Below are 14,638 nucleotides of genomic sequence, written 5' to 3'. Positions count from 1 at the left end.
TACGTGCGTCCCTCTCCATGCCACGACTCGCTGTTTCGTTCCATCTTGTGAAGCCGCGATTCACTGACAGTAGGCCTACAAGGAGTTATTCACCTTTGTCGTTTTAGTGTCTGTCTGCGACGAGACTACACCGAGGCTGTTCAGGCGCTCTGCCTGTAAACTAAGCGGGGTAAGATATGCCTATCCTTGTTGTAATAGGTCTGTGACTTTGGGAAGAGGACGACGGGTTTATTTACATGTCATTGGGTTAATCACTGCAAACCTCTTTCTCACTTAATCGGCGCTCTGGTATGCAAGCGATTTCACTCAGTAGTGGACAGTAGGCAGACAGCCTTAACGTGATAGACGAGATTTCCGGTAATATCGAAAGTAGTTGCCAGTCAAGCAATGTTGACAACTGGCACTGCAGTGAATCGACAGGAGCCCTATAATACATGTCTGCAGAAGCCTATAGAGACTGACAACCTGCATCGCGCCCTCTGGTTTTATTCATAGCATACCTCAACACAAATCGTAGGCGTTTGTAAGTCAAGAAATATACTTTTCACACAATGACAATGTTGTCACATGCATTCACAGCCCGATCGGTGTTTTTCTGTTTTGCATCCTCCTTTGTCAACCACTTTACTGACATGACACCTCTTGAAGTCATTTATGAGATTGCTTGGATATGTTGAGTGTTTGACCTTTGCTATTAATGACTTTCATATTGCAGCGTTTTGGACCAAGCATCCCGGGCCAAAAGATCAAAGAACGTCTATTATGACGTCTAATATTGACCTATGATCCAAGACGAACACACAAAATAAAAATCCAGCAGACAGCGTCTGAAAATGCAACTGTAACTCCAGAGGAAGGTGGGACAAACGTGCATTTTCGAGATTTTACATAATTAAACGGTCATGTATATAGCATACAGACTTAATTAGCGTAATATTTGCAACTGAATGAAAAAATGCCGAATATCCCCCCATTTTCAGAGGTGGATTAGTTTTCTTTGTATAATTCTGCTTCTTTGACCCTTGTGCCATGAAGATAAGTCGACCTGTTGCGGGGATAAGTCGACCTGTTGCGGGGATAAGTCGACCTGTTGTGGGGATAAGTCGACCCGTTGTGGGGATAAGTCGACCCGTTGTGGGGATAAGTCGACCTGTTGCGGGGATAAGTCGACCTGTTGCGGGGTCGACCTGTTGTGGGGATAAGTCGACCTGTTGTGGGGATAAGTCGACCTGTTGTGGGGATAAGTCGACCTGTTGTGGGGATAAGTCGACCTGTTGTGGGGATAAGTCGACCTGTTGTGGGGATAAGTCGACCTGTTGTGGGGATAAGTCGACCTGTTGTGGGGATAAGTCGACCTGTTGTGGGGATGATCAAAAGTATGAATCCAAATAATGACATCAAGGGACCATTGAACCAATGTTCTTATCCATTACAGTTCCCAATTCTCGGACTCATGAAGAAGAGGAGAACATTATTATGATAAATGGAAGCGAACACCAGCCTATACAACTGATAAATGGCCACATCTGCGCTCTGAGAAGTTCTATAACACTAATATTTCATTAAGTGTGTGTGTGTGTGTGTGTGTGTGTGGGGGGGGTTATCAAAAGCTGCCATGCCAAAGGAGGGTGCACAAAATAGTCACTTAAGGGGAAATTAAATACGCGTTCTTAAACCTTTTTTTTACTCTGTACAAAATCAGCTATACAATTGTGAAAATGTATCTTACCTTACAATATAGTCTGATGTGTGAATCCAAAACGATGCAGTGAGATATTTTAGTGAGATTTAAAATCTTAATCAAAAGATATATAATCACATACAAGACAACATACATTTTGAGGCTTCTGCACTGATGGACGAGAGGGAAAGACAAGCTAAATACTATCATATATCCATCAAATTCTATTGTCGTTGTTAAATCAAATGATTGCCTATAGGTACATCTGTTGTCTGACGTTTTATGGGTCTCGTTCTTAGTTGCGAGTGAGACTGAAGCAATATCATTGTTTTTCAGCAACATCATAACAGTTTCCTCTTCGATAAAAGTTTTCCTTCGGTCTATTTCTGAAACATTGACGTATACAATATCTCATTTGACTTACAGGTTGATTATTTTTAGTCTATTTGTAGCCTAACCTTGCAGTTTATTCTTAGTGAGGGTCTATTTTCGATATTTCCATTTTGATTAAATACATTTGTAAACTATTTGTAGGCGATGAGAACGTTTTGTAAAATATTTTTCAACAAATGTCCCGTCATTCACTATTACATTGCTCGAGAACTGCGAAATATATATTTGATTTATTAGGCCCTAATATACGCCGCCCTTTTCCACCTCGAGGGATCGAGAAATGTATTTTTTCAAATGTATTATTGTCATAAAGAAATTGGACGTTACACACAATGTGACCAGCGATGTGGAAATAAGCAACATTTGCTAGTTGAGATGTATGAAGCCAAATGAAAAACACTTAAAACAAAAAGTCTATTCAGCAATAATATTAATTTAGCTGTGATAAGACCAGATACATAAAAATCAACTGCAATCATTTTCGCTATATAAACAATTACAAATATGATAGATATAGGTGCATCTGCCGCTAGTGTCAACGTCACTTTCAAAATTAAAACAAATACAATAGTTTATTTCATTAAGTTGACAATATGCCTGCAAAGCACAGGCACCCACGTTTCAGTGTCAGAGTAGGCTACAGGTCAACAAAGTCCCATTGGCATTCAGGTATACATAGCCTAAATGAATATTTCCAGAACGAAACAATGTGGGCTAGACTAGAGAATGGAAGTAATGCATCTGTTTTGTTTATTGATAGATATTAGTTCTTAGTCCTGAAAGAATTAAGAAGCCAGAGCATGATGCACCATATTTGCAATTTCTTCCTTCCTCAAGAGAACATCAACATCATGAATATCAAACGAAGATGTTTGTGGTCATACATCATACGATATATCATATATTAGCTTATTCAAGTACATCTGAATAACAAGGAACTTAATCAAATCAGCATCTAATAATCTAAATATTAGATGCATTTCATTTGGTCTACTTGTTTTTGTAACACAAGTATACACTTATTTGTATAGTTACATGCGTGTTCTTCTCTTCTAATAAAAAAATCGAATGTTTTTTTTATTGCAACGCTTAAATCGTTGGTACTTTAGCATTTTCGATCATATACACAGTTTCTAACACGTCCTTTACATCATGATAATGGCAATAGCCTGTGCTATTTTTCACCAATGTTAAATCAATTAAAAAGGAACGTAAAATGACTTAAATTAAGTTTAAATACCATTTTTTTTCCAGCAAATATAAATACATAAGATAAATGCGTTATAGTCGATTACACACGAGATATAATGTTTTATTGAACAAAAGTTACAATTCTATTTCACAGGCTAACGATGGACTATAGCCTGCATCTCAGTACTAGAGGCGTCACTACAGACCCTGGTTCGTTTCCAGGCTGTATCACAACCGGCTGTGATTGGGAGTCCTTTATGGCAGCGCAAAATTGGCCCAGCCTCGTCCGGATTAGGGTTTGGCTGGGGTAGGCCGTCATTGTAAATAAGAATGTGTTCTTAACTGACTTGCCTTGTTAAATAAAGGTTAAATAAAATACAAAAATAATTGCTACTACTTTAATTCACACAAGCCATAAGACAATAGTAATAGAAGCACTGTTTAGATAACATACCGTACGAAACATAATTCTGAAAGCTATCCAGTCGGACGGATGGACTATGATACAACGGAATTTTATGACTCATTAATAGACTATACATATCTAGTTATTAGCTTACAGTTGAACATCTTCTATTTCAAATTAAACAATGTGTTAGTTATGTCAATTATAATATTTTAAATATGTAAAATGTAAGTTTAAAATGTTGTGCATTTGTCTTGAGGTTATTTGCGCAGTTTGTAACTCGTGAGAACAGGTTGCATAGGCCTACTATTTTCAGATTCAAATCAAAAGACTTGGCTTTCATAAAAATAAAAATAAACATCCGATCAACGTAGGCCTAAAATCTGAGAAACGAGTAGGTATCACAAAAGTGCAATTATGAAATGTTTGCCTACGGTCTATTCTAGTAGGCCTAACCATACTCTATTTGGTAGGCCTAAGGCTACTCTCTTTTTGGTAGGCCTAACAAAACGAATGGTAACGGTTCTTTTAAGTAGACCACATTGACAGGGGATTGAAAAAAATACTCACCCTTTCACCATGATAGCATGTCTGTCTGGGCCTAAATTGAGTCATATCATCCCAAGGTCGAAACAGGGAAGGTTGGTACAGCAACTGTATGTAAACGCCAAAAATAATAAGCCAAACAGAGACACTTAAATCAACAGACTTTCTTATTAAACCTGGTAGCAGACCTTCCAGTTGTTTCCGAATAGAGGTGTCACTTACAATACTTAATATAGAGACAGAACAGTTTCCAAATGTCACGAATCAAGGCTTCCAGATTGATTTGGTAACAGTGGCGGTTAATTGGTAGGCCTACATTGGATAGACTAACAGTGTATAAATAGATATGCGTAAAATGTACCTTTTGGCCTAGATATCCATTTGGGTTTAATACTTAGCCTACTACCAAAGTAGTAATAGATGGTAGGCCTGCATAGTATTTTCACGCAAGGGCAACCCTAACGTATGTAGCCTAATGTCACATGTTTCCTTGAAGGTGATGCTCTGCAATGTTTTGCGGCCACCAAAAGCTGTCGCTCATTCTATGCATGGCTTATCGGAAACATAGAGTTCTTAATTTTTATTTCACCTCTTTTCCTATTGCATTATTTATCATCATTAAAACATAGGCTTACACACAACAAATTCGCAAACATAACAGACAATAACCAACAGTGCAATAACCTAGTAATAACCCCCGTTAGAGGAATTAGGCCCTTTTTAGGCATAGACCTACGATTTTACGAACTAAGGTTTTATATACACGATCCAAGTAAAATGCCACGATTATTGCACTTCAGAATTGCACGTAATCCAATTTGACAGTCAAAATAATAACTTCAATTTAAGCTTTGAAGTGGTAAGATTGAATCAGAATAACCTGAGAATTTCGACGCCGAGGAAAAACGGCAATTGATGTATGAATGCGCCACGATTGTATGTAGGCCTAAATTATATTATAGAATTTCCACTTTGAGGCCCCCTCAATAGATGTTCTTCTTGTATTTCCCTCTGTGTAGATCTCGCGAGAGTGGTGGCGTGGCTGGCTGTGTGGTTGCAGTAGACAGAGGGAGAAGGCAGGCAGCATCATGGCGGACAGAGACAGTGGAAGTGAGCAGGGAGGAGCAGCCACGGGCCCGGGCGTCGGTTCCATGCACCCAGTGACAGGAGGGGCGGGCTCGGCTTCCGGGCTGCAACACGAGACGCAAGAGCTGGCGTCGAAACGAGTTGACATTCAAAATAAACGTTTCTATCTGGACGTGAAGCAGAACGCAAAAGGCCGCTTCTTAAAGATAGCTGAAGTCGGGGCCGGGGGAAACAAGAGCCGCCTCACTCTCTCCATGTCAGTGGCAGTCGAGTTCCGTGACTACTTAGGGGACTTCATCGAACATTATGCCCAATTAGGTCCGAGCAATCCGGACATCGCACAGGATGAGCCGAGGCGAGCACTTAAAAGCGAATTCTTGGTCCGGGAGAATCGGAAGTACTACATGGATCTGAAAGAGAACCAGAGAGGCCGGTTTCTGAGGATTCGACAGACCGTGAACCGGGGGCCCGGTTTAGGATCCACGCAAGGCCAGACAATTGCTCTGCCTGCACAGGGACTTATTGAGTTTCGTGACGCTTTGGCAAAACTCATTGATGACTACGGAGTAGATGACGAACCTGCCGAGTTGCCAGAGGGGACCTCCTTGACAGTGGACAACAAACGCTTTTTCTTCGACGTGGGCTCCAATAAATACGGAGTGTTCATGCGGATAAGCGAGGTGAAGCCAACATACCGCAACTCTATCACGGTGCCCTACAAAGTGTGGTCCAAATGTGGAAATACGTTCTGTAAATACGCGGAGGAGATGAAGAAGATTCAGGAGAAACAGCGGGAGAAAAGGGCATGTGAAATGCAGCAACAAGAGGAGATGCATGCTGATGATGCAGACGAGGATTGATATATAGAGCAAAAACATGCAAGAAAATCATCGAAATAACAAAAAGAGAAATGATAATAACTTTACTGTAAAAAGAAATAAATCTAAAGATTTAACTGTAACTGTTTAACTCCAAGGGAGCACCACCCACAAAAAAAATAAACCTCCACAAACTGACAGTTATGACATGCTGTCACCCGTCGCTGGATGTTACCCACTTACCCACCATTAATACAGTAAGCGGCTGCTAAACAAAGTAATAACGTTATATATGAACCGTGTTTCCTACTTGATGATAAAGAACTGAGTGTTTATTTCTCTTATTAACCAATAACTTTTGTACACGTTAAAGATATTATTAGTGTTTGCAATGTTCAAATGGAATTATTGCCGAGTTATGAGAAACAAGTCCTTTTCATTTGACTTCAGCACAAAATCAGATATTTTAGTTTTTTTAAACCAAAATGTAAAACCTTTTTAAGAGGTTGACATAGTGTAGGTCTACTTGCCACCCTATTTACTTGTACCTGTGAGTAGAGTTTACACATAAGTCATATGAGGACTAGGCCTGCTTTGGAATTTTGTTTAGATGTCATGCAGTCTGTACTTTTTTCAATGTCATGCAACGAAATAAGTGCTCTCTCTCTCTCTCTCTCTCTCTCTCTCTCTCTCTCTCTGTCTCTCTCTCTCTGTCTCTCTCTCTCCTCTGTCTCTCTCTCTCCTCTGTCTCTCTCTCTCCTCTGTCTCTCTCTCTCCTCTGTCTCTCTCTCTCCTCTGTCTCTCTGTCTCTCTCTCTGTCTCTCTCTGTCTGTCTGTCTCTCTCTCTCTCTCTCCTCTGTCTCTCTCTCCTCTGTCTCTCTCTCTGTCTCTCTCTCTCTCTGTCTCTCTCTGTCTCTCTCTCTCTCTCTCTCTTGTGCAATATGCATTGCATTGAACTCGGAACACATTGAACTGGTCAATGGAACTCGACATGAAAACTTTCAAAAGGAATATTACTCTTGTAACTTTTGTTTCAATTGAAAGTTTCATCATGCAGATCGTTATACTGTAGACTATCTTTGTGTCTCGTCATGCAATGTGTGTTTAAAAAAAAAAAGGTACCGTCTTAGATTAAGGAAGTGCAGTGACAACATGCAGCAAATGACATGAGAAGTGGTTGAGAACAGCATATGTGTCATATAGACCACTCAACCCTGCTAGCACCATCTAATTGGCATCATGGTCTATTGATAGTGCTGATTTAAAAAAAAATTAAAAAAAGTAAAGCATGGTTTTGATAATCTGAAATGTATGTCAACATCAGCGCTTATGAATAAGAGGTTTTCTGTTGGGCAATTTGACACACAAAGGACCAGCAAATATCAGCCAACCAATAAGATGCCAATGTACCAATTAGTGCTGTTGCTGCATGTTTACCTGTACAAAGCCTGATATTGGTTTTCACACATTGTGGCTCAAGGACACCTCTCCAAGCTGCTTGTCATCCCTGTAAATGCTCAACTGATCTTCAGATTGAATGCTGGTCTGAATATCTTGTTTCCAAAGAAGCTAGAAACAATCAGATCATGTCAGATTTGTCCCAGTATTTAGTGAAAAGATGGCCTGGCATATTGGATGGCATATAAAGCAGCAGGCTTAACTGTCCTTGAGCCCCTCTGGTTAAAGCCACTGGTGTAAATGGTACACGGATGGGAGCGTCCTCGGCATGTAAACAACCTGGGTCCTTAAACACTCCGCATGATTACATGTTGGCCTGATGCTTTGGATCACAGTTTGGGTTTTAGTTGTTTTCCTCGTATTGCTTTTCCATTCGCCGCAGCACAACTTGTGGTGCCAAGGGGTTCTTTAAGAACCCTCCCGAAAAGAAAAGGGGCAGATTACAAAGCTTTTTCTGCCCCCTTTCCCAATCTCACTCTCATGCCCAAGCCATCCAGGTATCGGCCTACATGTAAATGTGGAAAGGGGTGGTCACCTAGAAGACAATGCATAGGAGGCTGCTCTTCACAGGCCCAGCCTGGCGAGGTGGAGCAGAGAGCAGTTGCTGACTGGTAACATCACTGTGGACTGGATTGAGGCTTGTTGGAGGCCCCCTTGTGACGCTCTCTGTGTGTAGTTCTATGGCTTGGGCAGTAATGTGTAATTTGTAAGTTGCTAAAGACCTCAATTAGGGGGAGTAGTAAGCATGTCTTATTTTGATTTGTGTTTAGTTTTTTTAGTTTGAACTTTTCAGCGTTATTCCACATCGTTTGTCATTTTGAATGTTGTTGTTTTTTGCTCACAAAGGATATTTTCTTTTCAGTGCAACATTTCATGACTGTGTGCAATATCCTATGTGCCGATCCATGGCAATATGTATATCAATTAAATATATGATTAATATTTGAACGCATGTGGCTGAATTCCATGTTTATTTCTCTTCAAGGTTTTAAATGCCTTTATCTGCACTTAAACAGAAGTCCAACCAGGGAGACAGTCAATCTAACAAAGCAAGCTTCATCCTTCCTGATGAGGACACACCCAACACCCTAACATTCACAATAACTAACATGCTGAGGATTAGTGTCGTCTGTTCCCTAGGCCTCTATTACCTCTCCCTATGGCTTGGAAGTCTGTCTCCTAGGCCTATATCTCTCCCTATGGCTTGGGAAGTCTGTCTCCTAGGCCTCTATTACCTCTCCCTATGGCTTGGGAAGTCTGTCTCCTAGGCCTCTATTACCTCTCCCTATGGCTTGGGAAGTCTGTCTCCTAGGCCTCTATTACCTCTCCCTATGGCTTGGGAAGTCTGTCTCCTAGGCCTCTATTACCTCTCCCTATGGCTTGGGAAGTCTGTCTCCTAGGCCTCTATTACCTCTCCCTATGGCTTGGGAAGTCTGTCTCCTAGGCCTCTATTACCTCTCCCTATGGCTTGGGAAGTCTGTCTCCTAGGCCTCTATCTCTCCCTATGGCTTGGGAAGTCTGTCTCCTCAACCTCTATTACCTCTCCCTATGGCTTGGGAAGTCTGTCTCATAGGCCTCTCACCACTCCCTATGGCTTGGGAAGTCTGTCTCCTAGGCCTCTATTACCTCTCCCTATGGCCTGGGAAGCCTGTCTCCTAGGCCTCTATTATCTCTCCCTATGACTTGGGAAGAGTAAAGGGATTGGATGGTTGTAGGGAATGAAAATATGTTGAGTTTTGCTGCAAAGGAAAAGCAGGTTACAGCCTTGTTTCTTTATTTGGTACGATATTTATTAAGGTGTATGTCGTTCTCCTTCCTGTCTTCAGTGGTTGATGTTTGTAGCACATTGCTTTCCCAGGTGGATGAAATGTCAGACCAATATTAGTTTGAAATGATCTCAACAAGGAATGTATTTGTTCTCTCTTATGTTGCGACCCTTTACAAAGAGGATAATGGATTAACTCATTCGGTGTCGATGCATCGAATATCATTTATGTGCATTTTACAAATTGTAAAGAAAATAAATGTAATTTACCCACATCTGACATAAATGAATCTTCAATATGTATGTGCTTTTTTCTCTCATGTGGTTCTCTTCTGTAAGAAATGGCCATGTGACATCGCCAAACTGGGTAGGGTTTCTGCTCCGTGTCTATTTTGGGTTATGAATATTGCTATGCTACAGAAACACTTCTGTTAATCTATCAGATACTAGAGCATCATGTCGCCCATTACATGTGTGCGATTGCTTTATTTGACTAGGTTATAATGGATATGGTTTGCAGTGATTTGTGATATGCGCTTTTGTATTTTATCCTAGGATTATCTTTTGTTTTGCCAAGCAATAATCTCCAGAAACCTGTAAACTAACACTCACAGCTCAATGTTCTACCACCATCATGTGTAGCAGCTAATTGGTTCTAGGGTTCCATACCACTGATTTTACATTTGTTAACCTCCACATACGTGCAAATCCTAAAATGAAATCTGCACACAACTTGTAGAGAATCAGCAGCTGCACTGCCAGTAGAGACTAAAACATGATTCGTAAGGTTAGCAGGAGCTTTAGGACGGACAGTGATATGTATTATAAAAACAATACCTCTGAAGAAGATGAGTCATGATGACTCTTTTACAGTCTCCAGTGTTAAAGACTGCTGTTTCAAGACCTTCACTGCTTGTGTAGATTCACATTTGTCCTAGGCTACCCATGGACACCCACGTGTGAAGGTCAAACGAATTCCTTTCTGGCTGGTGTTAGAACGAGACCTGCTGTTTGTGACGTGAAGGCTATGTAAACATTGAAATGCAAAAGGATACATGTAAAAGGTATGTATTTATATATCCTGCCCCGTATATGTTTAGTCAAATGTATTATTCATGCACCCAAAATGGCCACGTGGGCAAACTCAGTACTGCTACGGTGGCAATATTTATCATTCACATGATCACACCGGTCATGATATATGTAATGTTCACATTAACGTAAACGTTCATTCAAGTCTGCTGCTGTATGCTACAGTGACGCGTGTTTCATGTCGTGCTGGCACTAGTCATCTTATGCTTTTATCTCTAACCAATCCACAATCTTCATAGTAACATGGATGTCTGGTGACTCACTTTTAAGTGGGATGGCGTGCAAGGAGACCATGGAAAGTGTCAAAATAGAATCCCTTTTTATTTGTCACATACACCGAATACAACGGGCGTAGATTTTAATGTGAAATTCTTGCTTACGAGCCCTTCTCAATGATGCAGAGTAAAAGTGGCATCAGGACAGATAATCATCTGATAAATAAAGGAGAGTAGCAGCTGCATATGATGAGTTTAAAAGTGTGTGTGTGTGTGTGTGTGTGTGTGTGTGTGTGTGTGTGTGTGTGTGTGTGTGTGTGTGTGTGTGTGTGTGTGTGTGTGTGTGTACAGTGCATTCGGAAAGTATTCAGACTTTTACCACATTTTGTTATGCTACAGCCTTATACAAAAATGTATCTAATAGTTTTTTAAAAATCAATCTACACACTATAGCCTGTAATGACTAATTATATCAACAGCAAAAAAACAGAACATTTACATAAGTATTCAGACCCTTTACTCATTACTTAGTTGAAGAACCTTTGGCAGCAATTACAGCCTGGCGTCTTCTTGGGTATGATGCTACAAGCTTGGCACAACTGTATTTGGGGAGTTTCTGAGCCCCTCAAGAACATTCAGAGAATTGTCCCGAAGCCACTCCTGCGTTGTCTTGGCTGTGTGCTTAGAGTCGTTGTCCTGTTGGAAGGTGAACCTTTGCACCAGTCTGAGGTCCTGAACACTCTGGAGCAGGTTTTCATCAAGGATCTCTCTGTACTTTGCTACATTCATCTTTCCCTCGATCCTAACTAGTTTCCCAGTCCCTGCAGCTGAAAAACATCCCCACAGCATGATGCTGCCACCACCATGCTTCACCGTAGGGATGGTGCCAGGTTTCCTCCAGATGTGACGGTTGGCATTCAGGCCAAAGCGTTCAATCTTGGTTTCATCAGAGCAGAGAATCTTGTTTCTCATGGTCTGAGAGTCTTTAGGTGCCTTTTGACAAACTCTAAGCGGGCTGTCATGTGCCTTTTTCTGAGGAGTGTCTTCCGGTTGGCCTGATTGGTGGAGTGCTGCAGAGATGTTTGTCCTTCTGAAAAGGTTCCCCCATCTCCACAGTGGAGTTCTGTCAGAGTGACCATCGAGTTCTTGGTCACCTCCCTGACCAATGACCTTCTCGCCCGATTGCTCAGTTTGGCCGGGCAGCCAGGTCTAGGACGAGTTTTGGTGGTTCCAACTTCTTCCATTTAAGAATGATGGAGGCCACTGTGTTCTTGGGGACCTTCAATGCTGCAGAAATGTTTTGGTACCCTTCCCCAGATCTGTGCCTCAACACAATCCTGTCTTGGCGCACTACAGACAATTCCTTCGACCTCATGGCTTGGCTCTGACATGCACTGTCATCTGTGGGACGTTATATGTGTGTGTCTTTCCAAATGATGTCTAATCACTTGAATTTACCACAGGTGGACTCCAATCAAGTTGTAGAAACAAGCAAAGGGTCTGAATACTTATGTAAATAAGGTATTTCTGTTTTCAATTGTTAATACATTTGCTAAATTTTTCTCTTCATCATTATGGGATATTGTGTGTAGATTGCAGAGGATGTATTTTTTTAATGCAATTTAAAATAAGCCCGTAATGTATCAAAATGTGAGAAAAGTCTAGGTCTTAATAATTTACAAAGGCAAGTATTCAGACCAGTCAAATGCTTGGACACCTAATAATTCAAGGGTTTTTCTTTATTGTTAATATGTTCTACATTGTAGAATAATAGTGAAGACATACACAATGAAATGATATGTATGGAATCATTTAGTATTCAAAAAAGTGTTAAACAAATATATTTGAGATTCTTCAAAGCAGCCACTCTTTGCCTTGATGACAGCTTTTGCACCATCTTGGCATTCTCTCAACCAGCTTCATGAGGTAGTCACATGGAATGCTTTTTCAACAGTCTTAAATGAGTTCCCACTTATGCTGAACACTTGTTGGCTGCTTTTTCATCCCAATCCATCTCAATTGGATTGAGGTCAGGGTTTTGTGGAGGCCAGGTATTCTGATGCAGCAATCCATCACTCTCCTTCTTGGTCAAATAGCCTTTACACAGCCTGGAGGTGTGTTGGGTCATTGTCCTGCTGAAAAACAAATGATAGTCCCACTAAACGCAAACCAAATGGGATGGCGCATCGCTGCAGAATGCTGTGGTAGCCATGCTGGTTAAGTGTGCCCTGAATTCTAAATAAATCACTGACCGAGTCACCAGCAAAGCACCATCACACCACCTCCTCCTTCATGCTTCACGGTGGGAACCACACATGCAGAGATCATCCGTTCACCTACTCTGCGTCTCACAAAGACACAGCGGTTGGAACCAAAAATCTTACATTTGGACTCATCAGACCAAAGGACAGATTTCCACTGGTCTAATGTCGATTACTCATGCTTCTTGGCCCAAGCAAGTCTCTTCTTATTGGTGTCCTTTAGTAGTGGTTTCTTTGTAGCAATTTGACCTTGAAGGCCTGATTCACGCAGTCTCCTCTGAACAGTTGATGTTGAGATGTGTCTGTTACTTGAACTCTGTGAAGCATTTATTTGGGCTGCAATTTCTGAGTCTGTTAACTCTAATGAAGTTATCCTCTGCAGCAGAGGTAACTCTGGGACTTCCTTTCCTGTGGCGGTCCTAATGAGAGCCAGTTTCATCATAGCGCTTGATGGTCTTTGAGACTGCACTTGAAGAAACGTTCAAAGTTCTTAATGTTCTGTATTGACTGACCTTCATGTCTTAAAGTAATGATGGACTGTCATTTCTCTTTGCTTTTTGAGCTGTTCTTGCCATAATATGGACTTGGTGTTTTACCAAATAGGGCTCTCTTCTGTATACCACCCCTACATTGTCACAACTGCTCATTAAGAAGGAAAGAAATTCCACAAATTAACTTTTTAAGAATGCACATCTGTTAATTGAAAACATATGCTGGTTGCATCAACTGCTCGACCTCCGAACACAAGACACTACAGAAGGTAGTGCTTACGGCCCAGTACATCACTGGGGCCAAGCTTCCTGCCATCCAGGACCTCTATACCAGGCAGTGTCAGAGGAAGGCCCTAAAAATAGTCAGACTCCAGCCACCTTAGTCTCTGCTACCGCAAGCGGAACCGGAGCGCCAAGCGTAGGTCCAAGAGGCTTCTGAACAGATTCTCCCCCCAAGCTATAAGACTCCTGAACATCTAATCAAATTGCTACCCAGACTATTTGCCTTGCCCCCCCCCATCCTTTCTTTTACACTGCTGCTACTCTGTTATTTCATAGTCACTTTAACTCTACATGTACATATTACCTCAATTACCTCGACTAACCGGTGCCCCTGCACATTGACCCTGTACCGGTACCCCCTGTATATAGTCTCCTTATTGTTATTTTACTGCTGCTGTTTAATTACTTGTACCTTTTATTTATTATTCATATTTTTTTAACTGCATTGTTGGTTAGGGACTTGTAAGTAAGCATTTCACTAAGGTGTACAGCTGTTGTATTCAGGACACGTGACGAAGAACATCAAACCGGCAGGGTAGCCTAGTGGTTAGAGCGTTGGACTAGTAACCGAAAGGTTGCAAGTTCGAATCCCCGAGCTGACAAGGTACAAATCTGTTGTTCTGCCCCTGAACAGGCCCACAGGCCCACTGTTAACCCACTGTTCCTAGGCTGTCATTGAAAATAAGAGTTTGTTCTTAACTAACTTGCCTAGTTAAATAAAGGTTAAAAAATAATAATAAATCAAATGTGGTCCTTCTGTAGCTCAGTTGGTAGAGCATGGCGCTTGTAACGCCAGGGTAGTGGGTTCGATCCCCGGGACCACCCATACGTAGAATGTATGCACACATGACTGTAAGTCGCTTTGGATAAAAGCGTCTGCTAAATGGCATATATTATTATTATTATTATTATTATAAATCAAATGTATTTGTCGCATACACATGGTTAGCAGA

At 41.3% G+C, this 14,638-nt stretch overlaps 1 protein-coding gene across 2 annotated transcripts; it reads left to right on the top strand.

Moving 5' to 3' along the window:
• puraa (purine-rich element binding protein Aa) lies at positions 1-6,871 on the top strand. Of its 2 annotated transcripts, XM_046318155.1 has the most exons (3): positions 1-169; positions 716-857; positions 5,237-6,871. In XM_046318155.1, the coding sequence occupies exon 3, from the start codon at positions 5,306-5,308 to the stop codon at positions 6,161-6,163; it is 858 nt and encodes a 285-aa protein (XP_046174111.1). In that variant the 5' UTR covers positions 1-169; positions 716-857; positions 5,237-5,305; the 3' UTR covers positions 6,164-6,871. The 2 variants fall into 2 exon arrangements, with proteins under 2 accessions (XP_046174111.1, XP_046174110.1); XM_046318154.1 differs by lacking the exon at positions 716-857.
• The last annotated feature ends 7,767 nt before the right edge of the window (positions 6,872-14,638 follow it).

This window comes from Oncorhynchus gorbuscha, linkage group LG20 (genome assembly GCF_021184085.1).
Source record: "Oncorhynchus gorbuscha isolate QuinsamMale2020 ecotype Even-year linkage group LG20, OgorEven_v1.0, whole genome shotgun sequence".
Lineage (NCBI taxonomy): Eukaryota > Metazoa > Chordata > Actinopteri > Salmoniformes > Salmonidae > Oncorhynchus > Oncorhynchus gorbuscha.
This window is presented reverse-complemented; position numbering and strand designations above follow the sequence as displayed.